This window comes from Prionailurus viverrinus, chromosome X (genome assembly GCF_022837055.1).
Source record: "Prionailurus viverrinus isolate Anna chromosome X, UM_Priviv_1.0, whole genome shotgun sequence".
In the NCBI taxonomy this organism is placed as follows: domain Eukaryota; kingdom Metazoa; phylum Chordata; class Mammalia; order Carnivora; family Felidae; genus Prionailurus; species Prionailurus viverrinus.
In genome coordinates this window covers 32,910,288-32,935,544 of record NC_062579.1, presented here as the reverse complement: position 1 = coordinate 32,935,544, position 25,257 = coordinate 32,910,288, and the positions used below count along the sequence as shown (strand labels likewise).

Sequence of the window (25,257 nt, the reverse complement as noted above, 5' to 3'; positions counted from 1 at the left end):
AAAATTAAATATTAACTCTAAAAAACATTAAAATTTTAAAACAAGGCTGGCAGAGTATCTGCTTTGTGAAACTAAGCTCCATCTGTTGTCTCTACAATTTTTTAAAGAATTGTCAAACAAAAGATAGCAAGGAGGGGAGAGAAAACTATTTTTTTAATTTTTTGAGAGAGAGACACCGCGAGAGCAGGGGAGGGCCAGATACAGAATCTGAAGCAGGGTCTAGGCTCTGAGCTGTCAGCACAGAGCCCAACGCGGGGCTCAAACTCACAAACTGAACTGTTCAGTCATGACCTCAGCCACCCATGTGCCCCAAAAGGAAATTATTTTAATAACAAAGAATATAAAACTACCGTAACAACCAAGTATCAATTAAATGGATACTTATTGTTTGAGTTCATAGGAAAGAGCTCTTTCAGAATTATGATGAACCTCTTAGTTGACTTCAATTTCTTCACAAAGAAAAAAATTTAGGTGGAAAATGAGGGTTTTCTGCCTCAATTCACATAATTCATCAATTTATCCTGAAGGATGTGGGTCTCCAGGCCTCTCTGCCTCCATAGGTACCCTCCTCCCTCCAACAAGGATGCAGCGCACACCCAGGTGGTGCTTTCTGTGGTCCCAGTGGCAGCCCAACCATCTGCGAGTCCATCCTTTTCCTACCCCTTCTTCCTCATCCTTCTCACTGCTCCAAAAACCCTTGATTTTGGGGGGGGGGGGGGAGTGCTCCATGACTAATATATGCAAACTTTTGTCTTCAAGTCTGCATAACAAGTACCCTTTAATAACAATCACCAGACAAAGATCAAAACGCAACAATAAAACCTTTTGCTAGGTCTCTGCTACAGAGAAAGAATAACCAGGGACAAAACAAATAACTTTATACAATTTCAATGTATATATTGTATACTACCAGAATCACAGCTAATGTGTTCTTTCAAATATACTTATTAAATAAAATGAGTTAAAAAATGTATTAATAGAAAATTTTTCAAGATAAATGAAGTGAGAAAAGCAAGACATTTGGTAAGAAATCTCACATTTGTAGAAAAATCAATACAAATCATAGTAAACACAAAGATAATCTGAAGAGTCTACTCCTTATTGTTAGTAATTAAGATGTTTTAAAATGCTTATTTATTTTTGAGAGAAAGACAAAGAGTGAGAGTGGAGAAGGAGCAGAGAGGGAGAGGAAGACAGAGAATCTGAAGCAGGCTCCGCTGTCAGAGCAAAGCCTGCCTGGCGCGGAGCTCAAACCCACAAACTGTAAAATTATGACCTGGGCCAAAGTTGGATGCTCAACCGACTGAGGCACCCCTCAGGCACCCCTATTGTTAGTAATTTTTTCTTGAGACGTGTATACAGAAGAAGGAAATTATAGAGAACTTTATCAACACTGTATTTCCACGTATAACAATGCATACTTCTATTACTTATGTAATCAAGATTTTGGGGGGAAAAAGGGGGGGTTCTATTTCCCCTGCTATTATATATATTAAGTATCAACGGATTTTTTTACAAAGTCAAAGAATAAAGAAAATTTAGTAACGCAAATGCTTTTAAGTCTTGTGTATTTTCCTTACTTTCCTTTTTAGGAGTTAAAGGGATGTGTCACACCTCCCTAGCACTCATTTGTTGACCCCACAGCCTGGTGAAGACCACAGCCATATGTGGTTCCCCCCAACACACTCTTCCCTCATCTTTTTTTTTTTTAATGTTTATTTGGGGGTGGAGGGGGAGGAACAGAGGGAGACACAGAATCCAAAGCAGGATCCAGGCTCTGAGCTGTCAGCACAGAGCCCAACGAGGCACTTGAACTCATAAACTGTGAGATCAAGACCTCAGCTGAAGTCAGATGCTTAACCTACTGAGCCACCTAGGTACCCCACTCCCTTATCTTCTTCAAATCTTTTTCTTCCTCTGCACACAAGCCTTAAACTTACATTCTCCTGGAGTCTTCCACTACAAGTACAAAAAATTATACTCTAAACTTGCCCCTGAAATGAAGATCAAGAGAAACAAATAGCAGAGATGGTTAAATGCCTCAGGGAAGTAAAGGGTTCGCAAGGGGCAGGCTCTGAGGAACTCATGTTCTTGTGACCTGGCTTACCTCAGGACCATGTAAAAATCATGAAAATCACCCAGCAATCAGGACAACCAAGATACCAAAAAGAAAAAAAAACTTCATAAACATTCAAAGAGGGAAATCATACATATGGTTCTACTTCAGAAACACACCAGCTTGGGTCATCAATTCTAAAAACTTTACTGACACTGTTACTCCCTTTCGTTTTTCAAATCCTTTAAGAACCATGGGTTACAAAGTACTTGGTATTCACCAAGATGTTAAGGCTATTAAGGAGGCAGCGTGGCTAACTGTGGTATTTCTGTCCACTCTTCCTCTTTTCTTACTTACTACTAATCACTGTGCTAAGAAACCATTGGTTCTCCTGTGTATTACACACATTAAGAAAACAAAACAAATTAACTCACCTATTGATCATGTCATCCAACTTTGCCAGGTCAGTATGTGGAAATGCAGGTTCCTCATCTTCAAGCTGTGGTGGAGCATCACCTTGACCTTGTTCATCTGGGGGAGTTGCCGGGGAATTTTCATTGGAAGAATCAGGCGATGAAGTCTTAAAAATCAGATATTCCAGATTTAGGTTTCTATACCATACGTACGTTTAATAATTCAAACACCAACACAGATTAGAGTAAAAGAGTAAAACTTTAAAGATAAAATCATAGTAAGTTTATGATGCTTCAGGAAGTCTCTGTGCTAGTGTGCTGTAATTTCACCTAATCCTCAAGAGCCTAAGAAAGTATTAGACGGCTATTTTATAGATGAAAAAACAAACTCAGACAGTAAGAAATTAGCCCAAGGTCACACAGCTCCAACTCTATGGTCAGGATTTGAATCCAGGTTTGTGTTAACCATGATGTATACTGCTCCTCTACTTACATTTCCCATTATGTGAGCCCTGTCACAACAGGAATTACTAGACAAGTATGAAACCACATTTCTTGTGATGAGCACGGAGTAATGTACAGGATTGTTGAATCATACAGCTGAAACTAATATAACATTGTATGGTAATTATATTTGGATATCAAAAATAAGTAAAATTCAAAACAAACAAAAAAGAGCAAACCTATCGAATCTCTACTAGTTCCTGGTTTAAAAATAGCATCTTGGGCATCCAACACAACCTTTGACTATGTTTAAAGAAACCTAAATAGTGGATAACAAATTTATGACACAAGAAGACTTAACAACTCTGTCCAATATCTATGACCATGTACTTCGGTATTTTATGGCCTAAAAGTGGGAACTGGGGAGGAAAAGGAATGACGTTGACACACTTATTTGGAAAAATAAAATTAAAACCTGACTTGCTTGCTTCTCTAAAATGGCAGAGGAAGAGGAAGAGAGGAGGGGCAAAGGGAGTGCATGTGTGTCTCTTTTCTACCATACTTGTAATAGACTAATCTAATAATAACTGGACAATAAGAACTTATCCCCAAGTGCCAAATTTAAGTATCCCACGGTAACAGTATTTTTGCCTAAAAACTCATCCATACAGAATTCTATGTAAACATGTACCAACTGTAAGCAGCAGGTCTATGGTTCACGTGCACGCAACTCAGTTATAAATTCACCCGTAAGTGCCGTTAGAGCTGCGCGTCACAAATTTTACTATGTATGTCTTACCTGGGTATTTCCCAACTTAAAACTGTATATATTAGAAAAAGTAGCTGAAAATTAATTACTAAACTTCCACTTCAAGAAATGACAGTATTAGCAATTCAAATTCAAAGGAAATGAAAGGAACAAAGACATGAGGGTAAAAGCACACATAGGGAAGGGAGAGAGAATCGAAGCCAAAAGCTGGTTCTGGGCCAAGTTTAAAGAAACTAATAAATCCCTAGGAAAGAGTATCAGGAAAGAATGCAAATTAGCATTGTCAGAAATGAAAGACGAGATGTTACCACGAGTCTAAGACATGAAAAAGATATGAAAGAAGTAACAGAATCTCACACAAATTCATCCACAGAATAGAAAAAAAGAAAAAAATATTACCCTGAGTTTTAAGGCCAGCATAAAATCTTGATACTAAAATCTATTTTAAACTATTTGCAAACATTATTTCACTCAATCCTTGTAACAATCCTATGAAATAGTTATTACTGTTATCCCCATTTTACAGATGAAAACCCGAGGCTCAGAGGTTACATATGTTACCCAGTCATAGACTAGTATGCTGAAAAGCACAAATTTGAACACAACATGACTGGAGTCCATGCTCTGTAACAGAGGCTACACTGAATGACTTCAGGCTTTGCTATGGAAATGACACAGGGCTTAAATACTTCATCTGATAACTGACCGTGTAAGTAAGACACCAGCAAAAGAGGCACCATATGCTCAAGCATCACCATCTACAGCACCTGAGCTTTCTTATTACGGTCTACTTTTCTTAAAATAACTGTTTTATGGTTACTTCACAAACCATTCAGAACATGCTTCATTATTTACTATCTCATGGTAGACAAACCAATGTAACTTTAACTAGTAAGTTAAATGTCCTACCTGATTCTGTTGGAGGGGGGGCTGAGACTGTCCATCAGGAGCCTGGCCCTGGCTGTCATTCCCTCCTACTGGAGAGCCACGAGTCGTGGCTGTCATACTCGACACAGGGCAGATCTTTGCAATTTTGTCTGCTTATGTAGTTGTCTTGAGAAAAGAAATTATAGTCCACTTATAGAAGATGAAGTACCAGCATTTGTCAGTCTTAAAAAGCTCCAATTCAAGAATAAACCATCTTGCAGAGACCATTGCATAACCTACAAGAAAAAAAAGTACATTTCTTTTAGATTTAAAAACCATGAAGGAACTGTTCCATCTTTTTTTTTTTTTTAATGTTTATTTATTTTTGAGAGAGACAGACAGAGTGTGAGTGGGGGAGGAGCAGAGAGAGAGAGTGACACAGAATCCAAAGTAGGGTCCAGGCTCTGAGCTGTCAGCAAAGAGCCCGACGTGGGGCTTGAACCCACACACCGCGAGATCACGACCTGAGCCAAAGTGGGACGCTCAACCGACTGAGCCACCCAGGGACCCCAAGGAACTGTTCCAGCTTAATGTTACCAGTGAATCTAGTCAAGAGAAGATGGCTATACAATGGGAGGGTAAAGTGAAAAGCTAAAGTCACACTGATACCACATTCAACTTAAACTGGTAACTGTAGATCAGCTTGCATCAAAGCACAACCTTATGATAGATTTCAGTTTTCTCCTGGGATTCCAAAGACATTATTATAAAGGTATTTATTTAGTTGCCATTTTGATTCAATCACGGAATGGCAAAAACTGTCTTCGACTTGCCAATGCCATAAATACTTTGCAAAAAATATGTATACTCAAGACAAACCAGGTAACAAAATATTAATTTTTAAAACCATTTCAGGAAAGATTGCCTAACTAAAGCTTATCACCAGTACCAGAGCATTGTCAGTAGTTTTTGAACAAGCTTATGAAAGGTTTTAACAGAAACTTTTAAAAACTTTGGGGGAAATTTTCTTTGGAAAAAGCTCAAGCTATATACTACTACTCCAAAAGAACCCAATTTGTCAAGTGACCCTGACTCTCCACTTTTGGCAAGATTTAGGTCACAGGCATTCCGAAAGACAGGACAGGATTATGGACAACTGTTTAACAATGGAATTCTTTGTTACCTGACCAGCAAAGGAATATAGGGGAATGCCACCAAACCCTCAAATCTATATTCATTAAGACCAATGGCTCTCATCCTTAGCTGCATACTAAAGTCATCTGACAGGCTCTGAAAAACACTAATGTGCACACTCCTCTCCAAAATGAATGAATTACTACATTTGAGAGTGAAGCCTAGGCATCAACACATTCCAACAATTCTCCCCTGGAGATTGAGAACTGTGCCATCAGATTGAGAACCTTAGCTGAGGAGTTCTAGGTATTTGGTTATAAAGTGACCATACTTTTCATTAGTCCAGAACAATCCATGTTTACCTATTTATTAACCTCCAATTTAAATACAATCATTTAACCCAGAGATGGGTTTCTAACGAGATTCTGTTTCACTTGTCAAATTGGTATAACAACAACAAAGAAGTTTAAGACCAGTAAGATCTAGCCACTGGTGAGACTAAACACAGAAAAATGTTTAATATGTAAAGCAAAAATATAAAAGATAAATGATTGAGCAGGCTCTCTTTCACTTTTGTTTCCCATTTTCAAACACCCTACGTTACAAAAAACTTCATGTGAAGTAAACAATTTGAAAAATCTGGAGAAACTAGCCTATAATTTTCCTTAGCCATTTTGAGTCGGCTAGCAGATTACTTGAGTAACTGTCTTCTCTTACCACTCAAAATTATCAGCTGATCAATTCACTTGATTCTTTTCCAACTCAAATTTATTCCAATCTCTTCCTTTTATTTCCCAACCTGGGTTCATAATCCGCTTGTATACTCTCCCCCAAAGGATGATGTTCCCATCACCATCTCCTCACTCTTTTCCTAGATCTTAGCCTATAAATATTATGCTTGTATCTTCCTTACTGAAAAATGACCAGTTTCTGCCCTTCCCTTTTCCCAAAAATCTTAAGAAGAATGTCTCGTCTCCTTTTACATCTTCCATTTTCTGTCATCTGGCTAAGTCTAAGCTACCAAAGTTGCTTTTAAGCCACCGGGTTTTAACTGAGGTCTATGGATAGATTTGAAGAGCAACTCTCCTAAAACTACACACAAAGCTTCGTGAATGTGTGCATTTGGTGGGGAGAGACGTTCTAATTCACAGATCATCAATGCTCTACTGACAAATCAAATAATTGCTTCTTGCTGTTCACCATGTTGGCCTCTTCCACCCTCCCTTTTTGAGCCCCTGAGATTCGTAGGCTCACGCAATCCTGGACTCCAGGCTTCCTTTCTATTTCTTTTTAAAGGGGATGGTGGCAGGTAGTAATGACGTCAGTGAGGAGTATGGTTTTGAATACTGAAACAGAGTTGAAAACATCCACTAGACAGTTGACTCTCCAAGTCTGGAACTGAACCAAAACTTTGGGGTCTTGAATATAAAGTCTATTATTCACTAAAGGGTAAAGGGAGATGGACTTATTAGTTAACAGTATTACCTATGAGCTTCCCACCCACCCATAAACACAACCTCCACACAACTACTACCTCATTCTGAGAGTAAAGGGGCCACAATCTTGTGGGGTGTTAAGAAGTAGACTATATACCCCAAGTGTCAGGTAAATCAAGGAGAGATGATGAATCCTGAGACACACCAAAATTAAAGTGGGTTTAAGGCAAATCTTTACCATTTACACACAATTTGTGGTATTCTTCCATAAATAGAAAACTAATCATCTAAGAAGTGACTTGACCAAAGCACAAGTATTCAGTTAACAAGTCTAGAATTCTATTACCTTGTCCATTAAACCAATACTATCTCTGTTTTTTGAAAAAATATTTATTTTGAGAGAGAGAAACAGCATGAACAAGGGAGAGGCAAACAGAGAGGGAGAGAGAATCCCAAGCAGGCTCTATGCTGTCAGCACAGAACCCAATGTGGGGCTTAATCTAGCAAACCATGAGATCATGACCTAGAGCAGAAACCAAGAGTCAGATGTTTAACCGACTAAGCCACCCAAGTGTCCCAATACTCTCTCTCTTTAAAAAGTCTTTCCAGGAAGCAATCCAAGGACAAAAAAATAAACAAAATGTGGTGTGTACATACAATGAGACATTCCAACACATGATACAACATGGATGAAACTTGCAGACATTCTGCTCAGTGAAATAAGTCACAAAGAAACAAATACTCTATGATTCCACTGATACAGAAAGTAGAAAAGTGGTTACCAGGGGATTAAAGGGGGATGGTGGTGGGGAGAGAAGACTGGGGAGTTCACAGTTTCAGCCTGGAAGATAAAAAAAGTTCTTGAAATGAATGATGGGTTGCACAATGAAAATATGCTTAAAGGCAAATTTTAGGTTATATATATTTTCCCACAATAAAATTATATATATAAAACACTAACTGCTGTCTTGCTTTTGCAGTCCTTTTAACAGATGGAGATCATATGAATTAAAATATCTTAAAATTATATCCTCATGTTGTTTTGTTTACACTCACTATCCTTCTATCAATTATGTATCCCAATAACCCTCCATCTATAGATAAATCAAAACTATCTAGCAAAAGTCAGGGCATAAATTATTCTAGACAAAGTATTGTGTGGATTACTAAAGAACTTTTTTTGTGTGTGTGTTTTATTTTTGAGAGAGAGAGAGCAAGCGCGAGCACAAGCGGGGGCAGAGAGAGGGAGACACAGAATCGGAAGCAGGCTCCAGGCTCTGAGCTGTCAGCACAGAACGCCACACTGGGCTTGAACTCACAAACCAGGAGATCATGACCTGAGCTTAAGTCAGATGCTCAACACACTCAGCCACCCAGGCGCCCCAAGAACTCTTTAAACAAAGTAACTTTAAAGTAAACGGAAAAGGGAGAAGTGTAACCTTTCCGCCAACAATGTACCTTTTACTCTGCCCACAGAACTAAGCCATCTTCTGCTTCTGGCAGAATAACCCATTGACAAAGCTTCAAGCTGCCTGCCATCCCGCTCTATTAGTTCTTCTCACCTTTCTGTCTTCTACCTCTGTCAAGTCCTCCACATTTCAAGATTCCCAGTACTGCTGAGCAGGTATGACAGAGCTCAGCATAGCATACTCTGCTGTATTCTGGCATTTTTAACAGCCATCTCTCTACCACCACATTAAGAATTTGATGATACCTTTTCCTCAGTATGCTAGGATCAACAAATGGAAGAGCAAGAAATAGGTATGGAGCAAAGAAAAGTATCTTCTGGATTAAAACAAAATCCCGGGGCATCTGGGTGGCTCAGTCAGTTGAATGTCTGACTTCGGGTCAGGTCATGATCTCACAGTTCCTGGGTTGGAGCCCCGCATCGGGCTCTGTGCTGACAGCTTGGAGGCTGGAGCCTGCTTCGGATTCTGTGTCTCCCTCTCTCTGTACCTCCCCAACTTGTGCTGTCTGTCTCTCTCTCTCAAAAATAAACAAACATTAAAAAACACAAAATCCAACCTCTGCCACTTACAAGCTGTTTTTTTTTTTTTTTTTTGATGTTTATTTTTGAGAGAGAGAGAGACTGAGCACGAGTGGGGGAGGGGAAGAGAGAGAGGGGAGACAGAATCTGAAGCATGCTCCAGGCTCTGAGCTGTCAGCACAGAGCCCAACACAGGGCTCAAACTTACAACTGTGAGATCATGACCTGAGCTGAAATAGCCACTTAACTGACTGAGCCACCCAGGAACCCCTACAAGCTGCCTATCTTAAAGGCCAGTAACATCCACTCTATTTTTGCAAGTCTTTAAAAATGATAATGCCACCCATAAAAATGCCACAAGGATAATCTTAATAAAGGTGTTTTTGCAAATCCAAAACACAATTCTCAAAATATGTAATTTTCTTTTCCCTTTCTATAATGTACTGTGCAGGCAGGGTTCTTGAATATCTGAGGTAATAATTGGAAAATAATGTTTTCAGATAATGTGAAAAGCTTTGAATGGGAAAAAAAATATCAAAGATATATTACAACTAAGTATAACACTGCTACCTTTCTTCCTCCCTTTTTCTTTCTTTCTCATTCATTCATTTCATTCATTCATTCATTCAAAGTAGGCTCCATGCCCAGCACAGATCCCAATGTGGGAGCTTGAACTCACATCCCAGAGATCAAGACCTGAGCTGAGATCAAGAGTCAAACTCTCAACTGACTGAGCTACCCAGGAGTCCCAACACTGCTACCTTTCTTAAAAACAAATCCCATTTAAGTGGAGGAACAGATGGGAATCACACTGTTTTACTTGATTTCAAGACACAGTCCTAAGACTCTACCAGAACTTGTTTTCCAGGAGATATTTAGGCATACCTAGCAAGGCTAGGACAAGCTTTCTACAAAGTCAAAGCAGCAATGTCATCCACTGAGCAACTCAAAAATTATTCAAATCAGGGGTGCCTGGGAGGCTCAGTCAGTTTAGCACCCAACTTCGGCTCAGGTCATCATCTTGCGGTTCCTGGGTTCGAGCCCTACGTCGGGCTCTGTGCTGACAGCTCAGAGCCTGGAGCCTGCTTCAGATTCTATGTCTCCCTCTCTTTGCCCCTCCACTGCTTATGCTCTGCCTCTTTCAAAAATAAACAAACATTAAAAAAAAAAAATGCTCAAATTCAACAAATCCAAGGTGCAACTGTACTGTGTAAAGTTTCAAGCTTTACATAAAGTGTCAAGTTTTATTTCAGAAAAACAAAAGTACTGTAAGGGTCATTGTTCTCCCTTTCACTCAGGTTTTACCAGAAATTATGTTGGATTTTCTGCAATGCAACATGTAACCAAAATGATAGTATTAGATTGTCTTTAGAAGACAGCATTTTTTTCATATCCAAACTCAGCATCTCAATATCTTCCAAGATGGGAGAAGCAACACCTTTACCTGGAAAAAGGTTGGCGTCATTCCTTTTAATAAGCTAGTACTTCATAAGCGGCAACCATTCATACTCATTTTAAAGCTTGCAGAACTGAATTTCTACAACAGCTTTCAAATGGGAGGGCCTTAATACCAGAGAAACCCTCAAGACAAAGAATGGTCACTCTCTATCCAGTCATTATTCCACCTCTGCTGAAACGTTTCCTGTATTTCAAAATCTCTCTCTTATACAGCACATTGAAACTCTCTACAATTCCACATATGTATATGATCCTAATATACTTAGAGTTCCTTCTCTTTCTGAAACTTTTTGTCCAAAAAATAAAAGTTTAATTAAACAAAAACTCAAAGCTTATTTATTCAAGAAATATGTGTTAAGTGTTTACAACAGGCCACATATTGTTTTAAGCATAAGGGAATATGGCAGAGCACAGCGGGCAAATCTCTCTCTCTGGAATTAGCATTAACAGATTGAGGATAGAGCCTTATAAACAAGCAAAAACAAGCCCAACAGTCAAACAAATTATTTCCTTTACTGGACATCAGAAGGAGTTGAGTCTCTTAGAAAACAACATGATAGAGGGGCCTGGGTAGCTCAATTGTTTAAGTGCCTGACTCTCGATTTTGGCTCACAGTTGGTGAGTTGGGAGTCCCGCATCGGGCTCTCTGCTGTCAGTGCAGAGCCTGCTTCAGAACCTGTCTCCCTTGCTCTCTCTCAAAAATAAACATTAAAAAAAAAAAGAAAAGAAAAACCAATGTGATAGATCCTTAAACTCATCCTTGGAAATTATCTTAGCTTGTGAATTTTATCTATTATGTACCAAAACCAAAGGGGAAAATTACTCAATTATTTTTCTTTTCTAATGCCTTTCTATGTTTAACTGACATCCATAACTCGTTTTTCCCTTCTTAAAATACTTGACTCACCAGAGGCGAGAGACATAACTGTGAAACAAGCTGTACTTAGCCTTCACCAGGCATTAGACCTCATTACTTCTACTGATCACTACAAAATGAAAACCTTAATTACAATGGTCTTAGACAAACTATTATTTTGCAGTTAATACACTACCATATAGAGGAAAGGCAGAACTTAAATTATACATATTTAAAATGTTAATATGAAATGTAAAAATTATTCTATCTTCATTATAATCCACTGCGAAACATCTTTTTAGTACTAAGCTTTATTTCAAAATAACCATTTTGGGGGCAGATGGGTGTCTCAGTCAGTTGAGTGTCCGACTTCGGCTCAGGTCATAATCTTGTGGTTTGTGAGTTCAAGTCCCACATCAAGCTTGCTGCTGTCAGGGAAGAGCCTGCTTTGGATCCTCTGTCTCCCTAGTCTGCCCCTCCTCCTCTTGCGCTCTCTCAAAAATAAGCATTAAAAAAACTACAAACCACCATTTTTGAGTACAAAGATACTCATATTTAGGCCAATAGTATTTAGAACTTTTTGAATTTTAAACTGGAATTTCTATCGCTATGACAGATTCAATATTAAATGCAAACTTTTTATGTATGCGTTGTTAGCTGGAAGAAAATGTATCCTATCCTACGTAGAAGTTTTTCCACTACATGAGAAAGGACATAAATAGCTATTGCAGGTTTTATACACTTCCACTGACACACACAGAGAATGCCAAAATCCAAAAAGAACACAAAATAAAAGCAAACACTTTTAACAAATAGTAATAACACAGTTAATTATCTACACCAATAGCTGGACTTCCAGGACTTTTTTTTTAATCCCTAAGAAAACATTGAAATGTGAGTAAAAATAATTACTGGTAATATTCCTGACTCTAATTTTTAGGTAACCTCATTTGCAAGCATTGCTATTATATTTGCTTTAACTAATTATCTACTTATTATTTCTTGTGACACACCTCATAATCAATTATATTCAGATACTATGATCCATAACCACTCTAGTGGGTAAAGGCAAAAAAGGTTTCAGTATTTACACTACCCAAGGAATTGTTTCGTGGACTTTTGGTTCCATTCCATTCAAAGTTTCTCTGTGACTCTACAATTCTGCACTTAGTTACAATGTGTGATTCCCTCATACCAAGCAATTCTCAGACACCAGGTGGGTGTCCTACAATTCAGCTAAAATTCTGACACCATCTGCCTGGAGATAGCATCAGATCCCACAGGTTAAGGGCTCCGTCAGTCCTACAAGATTACTCCCTGTCCCCCACTTCAGTTGCCAGTCACAAGTCCAAGTTGTCATCTATGTTTCTAACGGGCTATAGACTGGAGGTTCCAATGACCCCTAAGCCTTGGGTTTGATTAATTTGCTAGAGAAGCTCACAGAACTCAGAGAAACATTTTACTTGCTAGATTACAGTTTATTATTAAAGGTATATAACTCGGAAATAGGTAGATAGAAGAGATACGTAAGACAAAGCATGGAGAAAGGGCAAGGAACTTCTGTGTTCTTTCTGGGCCCACCACTCCCCTCAGGTTTCCAGATGTTTACCAATCCAGCACCTCTCTGAACCCCGTCTTTTTGGAGTTTTATGGAGGTTTCATTACACAGCCATGACGATTAAATCATTGACTGTTGAAGGTTGAACTCAATCTCTAGTCTCTCCGCACAGCCCAAGGAGGCAGAAGGGGCTGAAAGTTCCAACACTCTAGTCACATGGTCCCTTCCCCTGGCAATCATCCCCCAATCCTTAGGGGCTTTCCAAAAGTCACTTCATTAACGTAACGTAAGATGCCCTTTTTTGGCTCTCACTAGTTAGGAAACTCCTAAGGTTTTTGAAGCTCTGTGCCAGAAACTGGAGAGACGACTCAATATGTATTATAAATTACAGTATCACAGGCTCCCTTACAGTTCCATCTTAATTTATACATTACTCTAGGAAAGTTATGAGCACTTATGTATCAGGCACAATAGTAGGTGCTTTATTGTTATACAAATAAATTATTGTTATACACTCATGTAATCACCATGACACCTATCCCATATGGCTACTAATCCAGTTTAACAAACAGAAGCTAAAAGATTAAAAGTGACTTGAGCTTGTCTAAGATGGCAGATGCCAACATATGTTAGACTCTAAAGCCACTGGCTCTTCCATTCAACCATGAAGGTTCTCCACAGCTCCCAACATGTTCTCTCTGAATTCAAAGGGGGAGAATTAAGATGGAAAATAAAAAGGGATGCGGAGGGAACAATGATAAGGGATTGTGATCTTTCTCTTTAAATCATGGTTACTATCAAGCTTGTACCCATCCCTCCAATTATGTTTTACCTTTTTGGCATTAGAAACAATCACCATGACTCTTACTAAAATGCAAACTGTACAATACCATAAGGCCCTGCTTAAAAATCTTAAAAGACCAGGACAAAGACCGAAATGCTTCTCTAACAGTCTACAAGGTCTTCAAATACCCAACTTCAGCCTCACCTTGCAACTATTCCCCAGCCACCTGTTCTAATCCCATTCAATCTGCCTTCTTGTTCCTTCAAACGTACTCCCCTCACAAGGACTCTGAAGCCTCTGAACAAGCAGTCTGCTTAGTTTTGCCCATAAGAATTCACCTTCACCAGTGCTCAACTCACCTAAGAACTCATCAAGTACTCCTATCTGAGGCTCTGAGAGCCAGCTACACTTTCCTTTAAAGCATCTATGTGATGATCAAACCCTCTACAAAAACAAAAGTTCCATAAGGGTAAAAGTTATATGAACTGTAGTCATCGTTGTATCCCAAGGATTCACTGACACACAACAGGTAGGTGCTCAAAAGAAAAAATGGGGGGGGGGGGGGTTAGTAACAAAGTCAAACAAACCGTCTCCCTTCCCATCGCCAACAATTCCTCTTTTATAATGTGTCCAAAATTATCTTTTCCATTCCCACTCCACTTTAAGAGACTCCAATGTTAACAGCATCCTGGCTGATCTCCACACTACCAATCTGTTTAGCATATTAACTGTAAATTAAGCCAACATTTTCAGTCTCTAAAACCTTTAGTGTCATCCTCCTCTCTACCTTTTCTGTAAGTACTATTCGAGGTCATTCTCAATCAGCCCTTATTTTTCCTCTCTCATTCCCCAATTTCAATACTACTATAGCCAGGTTGACATACCTCAGATTTTAAATAAAAATTTCCTCACTGGGGTGCCTGGGTGGCTCATTCTGTTAAGCGTCTGACTCTTGATTTCGGCTCAGGTCATGGTCTCACAGTTCATGAGTTCAAGCCCGACGTGGGGCTCTGGGCTGACAGTGCGGAACCTTGTGGAGGTTCTCTCTTCTCCTACCCCCCATGCACTCTCTCTCTCAAAAATAAACATTTAAGAATTTTTTTCTTATAGGGGCACCTATGTGGCTTAGTCAGTGGGCATCCGACTTTAGCTTAGGTCCTGATTTCACACACAATTCATGAGTTCAAGCCCCGCATAAGGCTCTCTGCCGTCAGCATGGAGCCCCTTTGGATCCTCTGCCAACCTCTCCAACGCATGCGCTCATCCACTCTCTCTCTCTCAAAAATAAACATTAAAAAATTCAAAAAAATTTTTTTTCTTATTAATAGTGGTAATAACATTTGAGTGTTTACTTTGTGTCAGGCACTATTCTAAGTTATATATATATATAATTATTTAATCCTCAGAACAAGCCTATTACTGGCCCCCTTTCAGGAGTAAAGAAACTAGGGCAGAGTGAATACATAGGCAAAGTGGTACAGCCAGGATTCTACCCCACGTACTACAACTACAAGCTCCAGGGTTCTACAGTTTTAACCACCACGCCATACATCAATAATGTTGGAAAATAAGGAAAAGGCTACCATTAATTTCACCATATCCCCAACTCCAAGATAAACTCTATCAAAATGTTTTTGATGCAGAAACACATTTCATAAAACTGTTTTGCTTCATTTGAAATTTCCCCATGTTGATTATTCTTTTACAACATTGCTAATAGCTATGGCCACAGAATTTTCTTCTAAAACACTAGCACTGTATCCCTAAGAAATACAGCATGCAAAAACTATGCTATAACAAACTATTGTTCAGTGGGAGATGAGGTTTCAGGAGTTTAAAATGCAGCAAGATATTGTCAATATAGCCGAGTCCACAGTTATGTACCTAAATATCCCTAAGCAATTTTATAATGTAGTCCTTGCTCAAGAGTAAAGGACATTCTTCTCCTAGTTCCACCAGCACTGCCATTATCATTAACATAGGACCCCTAATTCTTCTCACAATTATGATAAATTAGACACAAAACCAGTCAAGGCAGCTATTATTAAGCACAGGTTCCCCTGCCCCCAAATGTGACGCTAACTCTAGACAGCTTCACATTCAATCAATAACTCAGGCTAACACAAACGAAGAGGTCTAATCTTTGTTGAATTCAAATGCTCATATCCTATTACCACCACTATTAAACACCCACAGCCCTTAATTTTTGTCACCAAATCACCATATACAAATGTAACATTGGATAAACTGTACTTCAATAACAAAATAAATTCAAAATTTTTTTAATAAAATCACTACGTACACTCACTGCTGCCTCCTATGGATAACTTCCTATTATGGCATCACAACAGAACCATATCTTGCATTCTAAGTTTTGTTCATTGCAGCAAAAACGTATTCATCTAGAAATGCTTGGTAATTGGCTAAACACTCTTATTCAAACCTCCGTGCTAAGTGTCTGTAAAGTCGTATGTACACAATTAGGGTACTGGAAGCTTTTATATGTACATTAAAGCTTCAATAAATTCCAGCATCCTTTCCAAGGCATTCTCAAGTGGGAGTTTTTAAGTGGCTGCAGGCAAGGAGTAATTTTAAATTAAAAATGACTTCTGGAATGCTGGCATCAGAACCTCTGTGGATATTCTCCCCAGTGAAACCAATAACCAGTGAAGATTACATAAAAAAATTTTTTTGAGGTCCCCAGAATTGTCCTAAGGGTATACAGTAAATGAAGAAATACTTATTAAAGAAAATGTATATCTCACTAAGAACAGAGTCTGTGGCATTTTGGGCCAGCTCAGCAGGACAGAAGCTCCATTCCAGGTGGGTGCAGCCAAGAATACAGGGCTCTTCTCCTCCAACCTCCCAATCAAGGTATCTGCCCAAGAGAGGAAAAACAGCTAGCATTTCTCCTCATTCCCAACTGTGACTTGCAGGGGCTCTATTGCAGGCACAAGCAGCTGGGATGTCCGGGGCTCCTTTCTTCTATCCAAGCTCCACTTGTGGAGAAGTTTGGCCCCAGGTTCTTCAGGCCAAGAATAATGTGCTCCTAATGGCCTTCACTCCATCTCACTCATAGGACTGAGGTTCCACACCAGGAGAGACAAGGTGACAACACCAGAGGCTGCTGTTCTCACCCAGCACCCTACTCATGAAGCAAGCGTGTCAATCTGACAGAAATGAGCCATTGTTTCACCCCCAGTTCTGAAGAAATGATGTAAAGGTTTCGCCCAGGGGGAAAGGCAGGCCATCAAAAAGCTTCAAATTTCTCTCAAAGTGAACCGACTTTATTTGGAACAAAGTACAGGGAAGTTCAAACCTGAGAGTGCACTAAAAACAATGGAGAGCAAGGCAGTAAGCAATTAAGACGCTGGTTAATCTCATGAGAGCAACAAGCTATAAACTTTAAACCAGCTAGCAGTTTACCAGAAAGAATCAGGGAAAGAGACAGCTAAGAGCCTCCCTGAAGTCAGAGCAAACCTTAAAGACCGAACTCAAACATTACCTTCTAGAAAGAAAAAAACTGAATTGGCTCAGACTGTGGGGCAATTAAATCCCAGGCCATCACCTGAAACAATAAAGCAATCAGCCAACAATTAGTGGAGACTAACATTTGCATGTGACACCAACAGAGGGAGACAGCTTAACACAGATATGACTAAGCCTGTACCCTCTGAAGAATATGAAATCACAGGCTACACATTGCAAGGAAAATGGATTTCATTACAGCAGTTTGGCCAGTAGTGAGACAGACAAGCAAGTAACAACAAGTCCCCAGGTATGGGTAGTGGGGAATCAGTATCCAAAGTTGCTACATTAGATAAAAGAGCCGCCTCCCCCCCCCCGCCCCCCCCCCCCAAAAAAAAAGTTTACCCGACAGGTGTGAAGAAGGGGAACTGTGGCCCATACACCAGGGTGGGGTAGGGGAAGCAGCCAAAAGAAACTGGCTTTGAGAGGGTCCAGATGTCAGGCTTAGTTAGCTAAGACTTCAACACAGCTATTACAAGTATGTTCAAAGAACTAAAGGAAACCATGCTTAAAAGAAGTAAAGAAAAATATGACCACGTTTAAACACAGACTATAAAAAAAGATGTAAGAGCTAGAAAATTTTTTAAAAGAACCAAATGAAAATTTCTGGAGTCCAAAAGTATAGTAACTGGGGCACCTGGCTGGCTCAGTAGGTGGAGGAGACACTTGACCTTGGGGTAATGAATTTGGGCCCCATGCTGGGCATGGACCCTACTTAAGAAATTTTTAAAAGAAAACGTACAATAACTAAAATGAAAAAATTAACTGAAATGGCTCAAGATATGAGCTGTCAGAAAAAAAAAAATCGGCAAACTAGAAGATGAACAGATTAAGCATTCTGAAAAACAGAGAAAAATGAGTTTCAGAGAAATGTGGAATACAATTAAGCATACTAACATATATGTTATGGAGTCCAGAAAGAGAAAAGGTATTTGAGGAAATTATGGCCCAAACTCCCCCACATTCATGAAACACATTCATCTACACATCCAAGAAGCTCAGCAAACTCCAAGCAGGATAAATTCAGAGACCAGACTGTAAAACATCATAATCAAAATGTCAAAAGCCAAATACAAAGAGAAATGAGGAAGCAGGAAGAAGCAATCATTGCATATATAGGTTCCTCAATAACACTGTCCGCTGATTTCTCATCAGACAATATGGAGGCCAGAAAGCAGTGGGATGACACATTCACAGCACTGAAATAAAAAAAGCCTGTCAACCAGAACTGTTTCAAAATTGAAGCCTGAGGTCAACTTCTAGCATGACAGCCTACGGTGCTTAACAGACCCAATCCCCAGTGAAGGAGCACTGGAAAATATAATCATAAAGAACAATATAAAGGCCTTTCTTCTCCTTTTTTAACTGATTTAAAAAGCACTGTATAAACAAAGTGTACATAATGCATAATTGGATTTCATATAGAAATGTTTCCCAATAACTGAATGATTTAACATGAAATGAATCAAAGACCTACACATAAGATCAAAAACTAGAAAATTCTTAGGGAAAAAATAACGGTAAATCTTCATGACCTAGCATTTCAGCAATGGATTCTTACAGGTATGACACCAAAAGCAGGAGCAACAAAACAGACAAAATGGACTTCACCAAAATTAAAAATGTTTGCTTCAAAAGACATTTGTAATATTAAGACAGTGAAGGGGCACCTGGCTGGCTCAGTCAGTGAAGCATGTGACTCTTGATCTCAGGGTCATGAGTTTGAGCCCCACGTTGGGCATATAGCCTACTTAAAATAAAAATTGTATATATTAAAACTGAAAAGACAGACACCCCCAGAGAATGGAAGGAAAAATAAACAACACTACAAATCATGAATCTAATAAGGGACTTGTATCTAGAATACACAAAAAGACTCCTACAACTCAGTAATAAAAAAAGACAACCAATTTAAAAACGGAGAAAGCATCTGAATAGGCATTTCTCCAAAGATGTACAAACGGCTAGTAAATACACGAAAAGATGCTCAACACATCATTAGCCACCAGGAAACTGCAAATCAAAGCCTTAGTGAGATAGATTCCTCCCATCAACTGGAATGATTATAATAAAAAAGAAAATAACCAGTGTTAGGATGTGGAGAGATTAGAATCCTTGTGCATTGCTGGTGGCAGTGTAAAATGGTGTAGCCACTGTGGAAAGTGGTGTGGCCATTGCTCAAAAGAGTAAATATAGACTTGCTAACATTATCCAGCAATTCTACACCCAAAAAGCTGAAAACCAGAAGTTCAAACAAGTATTTGCAAATCCATGTTCATCGCAAGTACTATTCACAGTAGCCAAAAGATGGAAGTAAACCAAGTGTCCATCGATAAATGATAAAATGTGGTATATACAAACAATGGAAGATCATTCAGCTTTAAAAAGGAAATCGACACATGTTTGGAACATGTGATGTTACACTAAGTGAAACAAGCCAGTCACAAAAGGGTAAACAATGTACGATTCCACTTATTTATGGCACGTAGAATAGTGAAGTTTAAGGGTGCCTGGGTGGCTCAATCAGTTGGGCTTCCGACTCTTGGTTTCCGCTCAGGTCATGATCTCAAGACTTGTGGGTTCCAGCCCTGCTACAGCTGTGTTACTACAGCTCAGAGCCTGGAGCCTGCTTCGGATTCTGTGTCCCTCCCTCGTCCTGCCCTTCCCCTTGCTTATGCTCTCTCTCTCTCTCTCTCTCTCTCAAGAATAAATAAAACATTAAAAAAAATTTTTTTTAAATGATACACCCAAAACCATTGAACTGTACACTTTAAATGGATGAATTGTAGGATATGAAAATATCAATACATCTACGAAGAGTAAATGTAAACAAAAAATGTGGTGAAAAAAATCATTAAAAGGAATTAAAATACCACAGTCGACAATATCTGCTTAAGGCAAAAGAAATCAGTAAGAGAAAAAGATAAAAAAACCACATGAGATACAGAAAACAAAGTAAAATGGCAGATGTAAATCTAGTCAGATTAATGACTTTAAATGTGAATGGCTCATAAAATTCAAACGCAGAGATAGACTGGATTTAAAAAAGGAAGATCCAAGGACATGCTATCAATAGGAGAATTTTAGATCCAAGGATACAAATCTGTTAACAGTAAAAGGATGAGGGTGGCACCTGGCTGGCTCAGTGGATAGAACATGCAACTCTTGATCTTGGGGTCTTGAGTTTGAGCCCCATGTTGGGTGCAGAGCTTTAAAAAAAAAAAAATAAAGGTAAAAGGATGGGGAAATATGCATCATGCAAAATAGCAACCATAAGAAAGGTGAAGTGTCTATAGATCTACCACGAAAAAATAGACTTTAAGACAAAAATAAATTCCTAAAGATAAAAAGGAACACTTTATAATAAAAACGTCCATTCATCCAGATTTAACAATTATAAATATATATATATACACGCAACCTACCAGTAGCCCCAAAACATATGAAGCAAAAAAAGACAGAAAAGGACAGGGAAATAGACTTCCAACTCACCACTTTCAATAATGCATAGAACAACTAAAAAGATTAAGGAAGGAGACTTTAACAACACTACACCAACTAGATCACACATGTAATAGAACACTCTACCAACAACAAAATACATATTCTTCTTGAGTGCACATGAACATTCTCCAAAATGGACCATATGCTAGGCTGTAAATCAAGTCTCAAATTTAAAGGACAGAAACTATGTTCTTTGAACATGGAGAAATAAAACTAGAATTCAATGAAAGGAAATTTGGGAAATTCACAAATATGTAGAAATTAAATAATTTATTTTGGCACAGTGATCATATTCAAGCCATTTGCTACTTCCTCGATTCTTTTTAAACCTGCTATCTACAAATAATAAAAATTCTGAATTCTCCTTAAAGACAAAATAAAGGCATGATCTTGTCACTGAAATATACTGTAAGACTAGTTTTTTTTTTTTTTTTAATGTTTGAGAGGACTATTTCTTCTGTTTTTTAATATTTATTTGAGAGAGGGGGGGGGGGAGGGAGGGAGGGAGGGAGGGAGGGAATGAATCCCAAGCAGGCTCCATGCTGTCAGCTCAGCACCAGATGCAGGGCTCAATCTCACCAAACCAGGAGATCATGACCTGAGTCAAGACACTTAACTGACTAAACCACCGAGGCAGCCGTTCTTCTGGTTATTCTTAATGTGTGTATTTATACGTTAAATTTACACACGTATATTTAATAAATGCAGAAATTTAGGCACACAAAAAGATGAAACTAAAATAGCACACCTATGTACTGAGTTCCACAGCTTGTACCCTGGAAACTAAAACATTACAAACCCTCAAACACCACTATTTTTTTTTATTTTTGAGAGAGGGGAGAATGTGAGCAGGGGAGGGGCAGAGAGAGGGAGACAGAATCCAAAACGAGCTCTGCGCTAACAGCAGACAGCCTGACACAGGGCTTGAACTCACAAACCGGGAGACAGTGACCTGGGCTGAAGTCAGATGCCCAACCAACTGAGCCATATCAGGCACCCCATACACCACTACTTTTTAAAATTGTCCAGCCCTGCATAAACAATAGGCATCCAAATATATACACCCAAAATATCAATGAAAGGTTAGGAAGTGTTAAAAACATCAATATTCAGTTAAGTACTATCTACATTTAATCTATTTCAAATTAATGATATGAAGAGATAGGGAGGAAGGGGAGAAATAGAACAGTATGGATTAAGAGCAGAAAAAGAACCAAAAAGTGAGAAGCAATGGGGCACGGGTGACATTTATTAAGCACTTACCATGAGCCAGGTATCATTTAAAGGATTTTGATTAGCTTATTTAACATTCATAACAATCCCAAGAGGTAGTTTGAAATAGCTATTGGGGGAAAAAGGTAGCAAATCTAGATTTCAAATCCAGACACCTTGGAACCATTGCCTCTGCCCATTCCCTTGCCATGCTCCATCACTTTTTTTTTTTTTTTTTTTTTTGGCCTATTTGCAGTGCTATTAAGAGACCAGTGGGAAGGAATAGAATGACTTCATCAACCCTATTAGGTGTGCTAGACAACTGCTCTTGTTAATGGCCTGATAAAATTGTTTTGCCAGAAGCAGCGGGGTATACAAAAGCAAATTTGTAACCAGAAACACATGGATTTAAATTTCTACTCTAATACCTACTGTACGATATTGGACAAAGTTCCCAAACCTCTTTGGGACTCAGTTTCCCCACTTGAGGATACTAGGCTATGGTTGTGACGATTAAATGTAAGGTAATGATTATCTTTAAATGCCAGAAGGTCTCCAGTGAAGTATTAGCTCCCTTTTCTAACAACATTCCACTGGAAGGGAGACATGTTAAAGACAACTATTTGCAATTTAGTACTGAAGGTGGAACAGGAGTGTGGATTTTGAAGTGCAAAAGACTTGGTCCACATGAAGTCTGTTTTGCTACAAAGGATGCCGTTTTGTAATGGCATTTAGTACACCGGCAAATGTCAGCAAACACACTTGCAAGTCATGTTAATTTGGAAGGAATTTTTCCCTCAATGCATAATGTCTTGCACCAAATAGCAGCAGCATGAGGGTGGGGCACAAAGGTGTGAACTGGATAGGGGCACCTAGGTGGCTCAGTCGGTTAAGCTTCTGACTTCGGCTCAGGTCATAATCTCACGGTTTGTGGGTTTGGACCCTGCATCAGGCTCTGTGCTGACAGCTAGGAGCCTGGAACCGGCTTTGGATTCTGTGTGTCCCACTCTCTCTGCCCTGTCCCCTCTCAAGCTCTGTCTCTCTCTCAAAAATAAGCAAACATTTAAAAAAAAAAAAAAAAAAAAAAAAGGTCTGAACTGGGACAGCGATCACCTCACATTCTTTTTGGCTCATTCTGGCTACACGCTCTTAGACATATTTCTGTTCTCTCTGATCCTTTGTGCATTTTATTTCCCCCATGTGCTCCCTACCTCTGTAACCTCAACCCTTCCCTATCCGGAAGGGTTCCATTAGGTTACCTGTTTTTAAAAAATCATATTTACTATAGCTTGTCAGGAATTCAAGATGTTTTCAACTGTGCTGTTTGTTTTATTAGAATTCTTATTGTTTCTGTTAGTGCTCTAAATTACAAAGTTACATAAGCTTTTCAGTGATCCCTTTGCTCTTAATCCTATTTTCCCCATAAATCTGGTTACATCTTGGGGTGTGATTTTGCAGAGCATGAGGTTTGTCAGCAACTACTATGTAACAAATATGTTTAGAACAGGTACTGTTTAATCTCAAAGTATCATTTTTTCTTTCCCTCAAGTTGGCTAATACCTTCAGAGATTGTTGGGAAGCTCAAATGGAAAAATGTATGTTAACTGCCTTGCACATAGAAGGCACCCAATAAACAGTAGGTGTTCTAACAAGTGCTGGTTACTTTTCCCTAGAGATGCTAATTAGATGATTATGTACTTTTGACAACTCCTCATTTTTTAACCTTCCCAGGCTCCCTATAAATATGATCACTAGATCAGTTCAGAGAAAAAGTATTCTCCCAACTATAAATTACCAGGATTCGATCCTCCTTATGTATGTATCACAAGTGCTCAAGTTGCTTTTTAAAATAAATTAATAGCCTCAACAGTTTTATACTAATATAGCTGACTTTTTTTTATTGTATTGCTTTAATGCAGAATCCTAACCATACTTCAAAATTTTGTCCTACTTTTCAAAAAGTTTCAAATCAAAGATTATCTTACCATTTATAATACAACGCATAGCACAGTATTCCTATCAGAATTTGTGCTGCCTCTAAAGAAAACGTGACAGTAGGGAGAATAAGGAAACCAGTAATAAGACATCAAAATTCTGTGGTGCTACACAATTTACTAATTATCTGTCAAGTAAAAGAATGAACAAAACCACCACCTTTTAGGTAGAAATAGAAGTACATGTTTCATTTAGTAAATATGGAATTAGAGTCCCAGTTCCAGTCACTGGACTCCAAGCACCATGGCTGGCTCAAGTTTGCCAGTTTTGGTTCTACCCTAACAAAACTTTTAAAAACTAAATTCCTTTCTATTTTAACACTGTTAAAACATATGCAATTATGAAATTAAGAATCATACTCCTTATGCTAATTGCTCTCCTACAGACTAAATACAAACAAAATTAATAATAATAGAATGTGACAGATGGCAGCACATTGCTGACTGGGAAGGCATGCACTGTTCTTGAGTTTTGCACAGCTATCCTACCACCATCACATGCCACGTGGGAGACTCAGCCCTCCTACTTGAATTACTACATCACTGTGTAGACATGGTGTGCTAGGACATCATTTGTCCTTTGCACCAACTGGAATATACAGAAATATTGAAGATGAAATTCTGTCTGGGATTTGCTTCTATATATATTATTTTTTTGAGAGCGATCTAGAGAGCATGAGCAGGGAGGAGCAGAGAGAGGGAGACACAGAATCCGAAGGAGGCTCCAGGTTCTGAGCTGTCAGCACAGAGCCCAACGTGTGGCTCGAATTCACAAACCACACGATCATGACCTGAGCAGGAGTCAGACCATTGACTGAGCTACCCAGGGGCCCCAGGATTTGCTTCTAAACATAGAAGGTATAAAAAAAAAAGAACAGCGCTAAAAATAAAGCTAGTTGGGGCGCCTGGGTGGCGCAGTCGGTTAAGTGTCCGACTTCAGCCAGGTCACGATCTCGCGGTCCGTGAGTTCGAGCCCCACGTCGGGCTCTGGGCTGATGGCTCAGAGCCTGGAGCCTGTTTCCGATTCTTGTCTCCCTCTCTCTCTGCCCCTCCCCTGTTCATGCTCTGTCTCTCTCTGTCCCAAAAATAAATAAACGTTGAAAAAAAAATTTAAAAAAATAAATAAATAAATAAAAATAAAGCTAGTTAATGGGAGTTTATTCACATTTTTGTATGTTTGATCTTTCCTTAGAAAAAGGTTGGATGGAGGATGGGTTGAATAGGTGATGGGGATTAAGGAGTACACCTGTGATGAGC

The 25,257-nt window shown here is 39.0% G+C and overlaps 2 protein-coding genes across 5 annotated transcripts in view; both read right to left on the bottom strand.

Moving 5' to 3' along the window:
• Positions 1-4,826, bottom strand: part of USP9X (ubiquitin specific peptidase 9 X-linked) — a 96,861-nt gene extending 92,035 nt beyond the window's left edge. For all 4 annotated transcript variants that reach the window (XM_047843207.1, XM_047843208.1, XM_047843209.1 and 1 more), the window contains exons 1-2: positions 4,592-4,826; positions 2,491-2,636 (exon numbers count right to left, since the gene is read on the bottom strand). In XM_047843207.1, coding sequence (XP_047699163.1) covers positions 2,491-2,636; positions 4,592-4,687 — 242 coding nt within the window. In that variant the 5' untranslated portion in view covers positions 4,688-4,826. The remainder of the gene's footprint in view (positions 1-2,490; positions 2,637-4,591) is intronic.
• Positions 4,715-25,257, bottom strand: part of LOC125156945 (serine/threonine-protein kinase LMTK3-like) — a 38,239-nt gene continuing 17,696 nt past the window's right edge. The window contains exon 6 of the mRNA XM_047843244.1: positions 4,715-4,845. Within this exon, the coding sequence (XP_047699200.1) occupies positions 4,750-4,845 (96 nt within the window). The 3' untranslated portion in view covers positions 4,715-4,749. The remainder of the gene's footprint in view (positions 4,846-25,257) is intronic.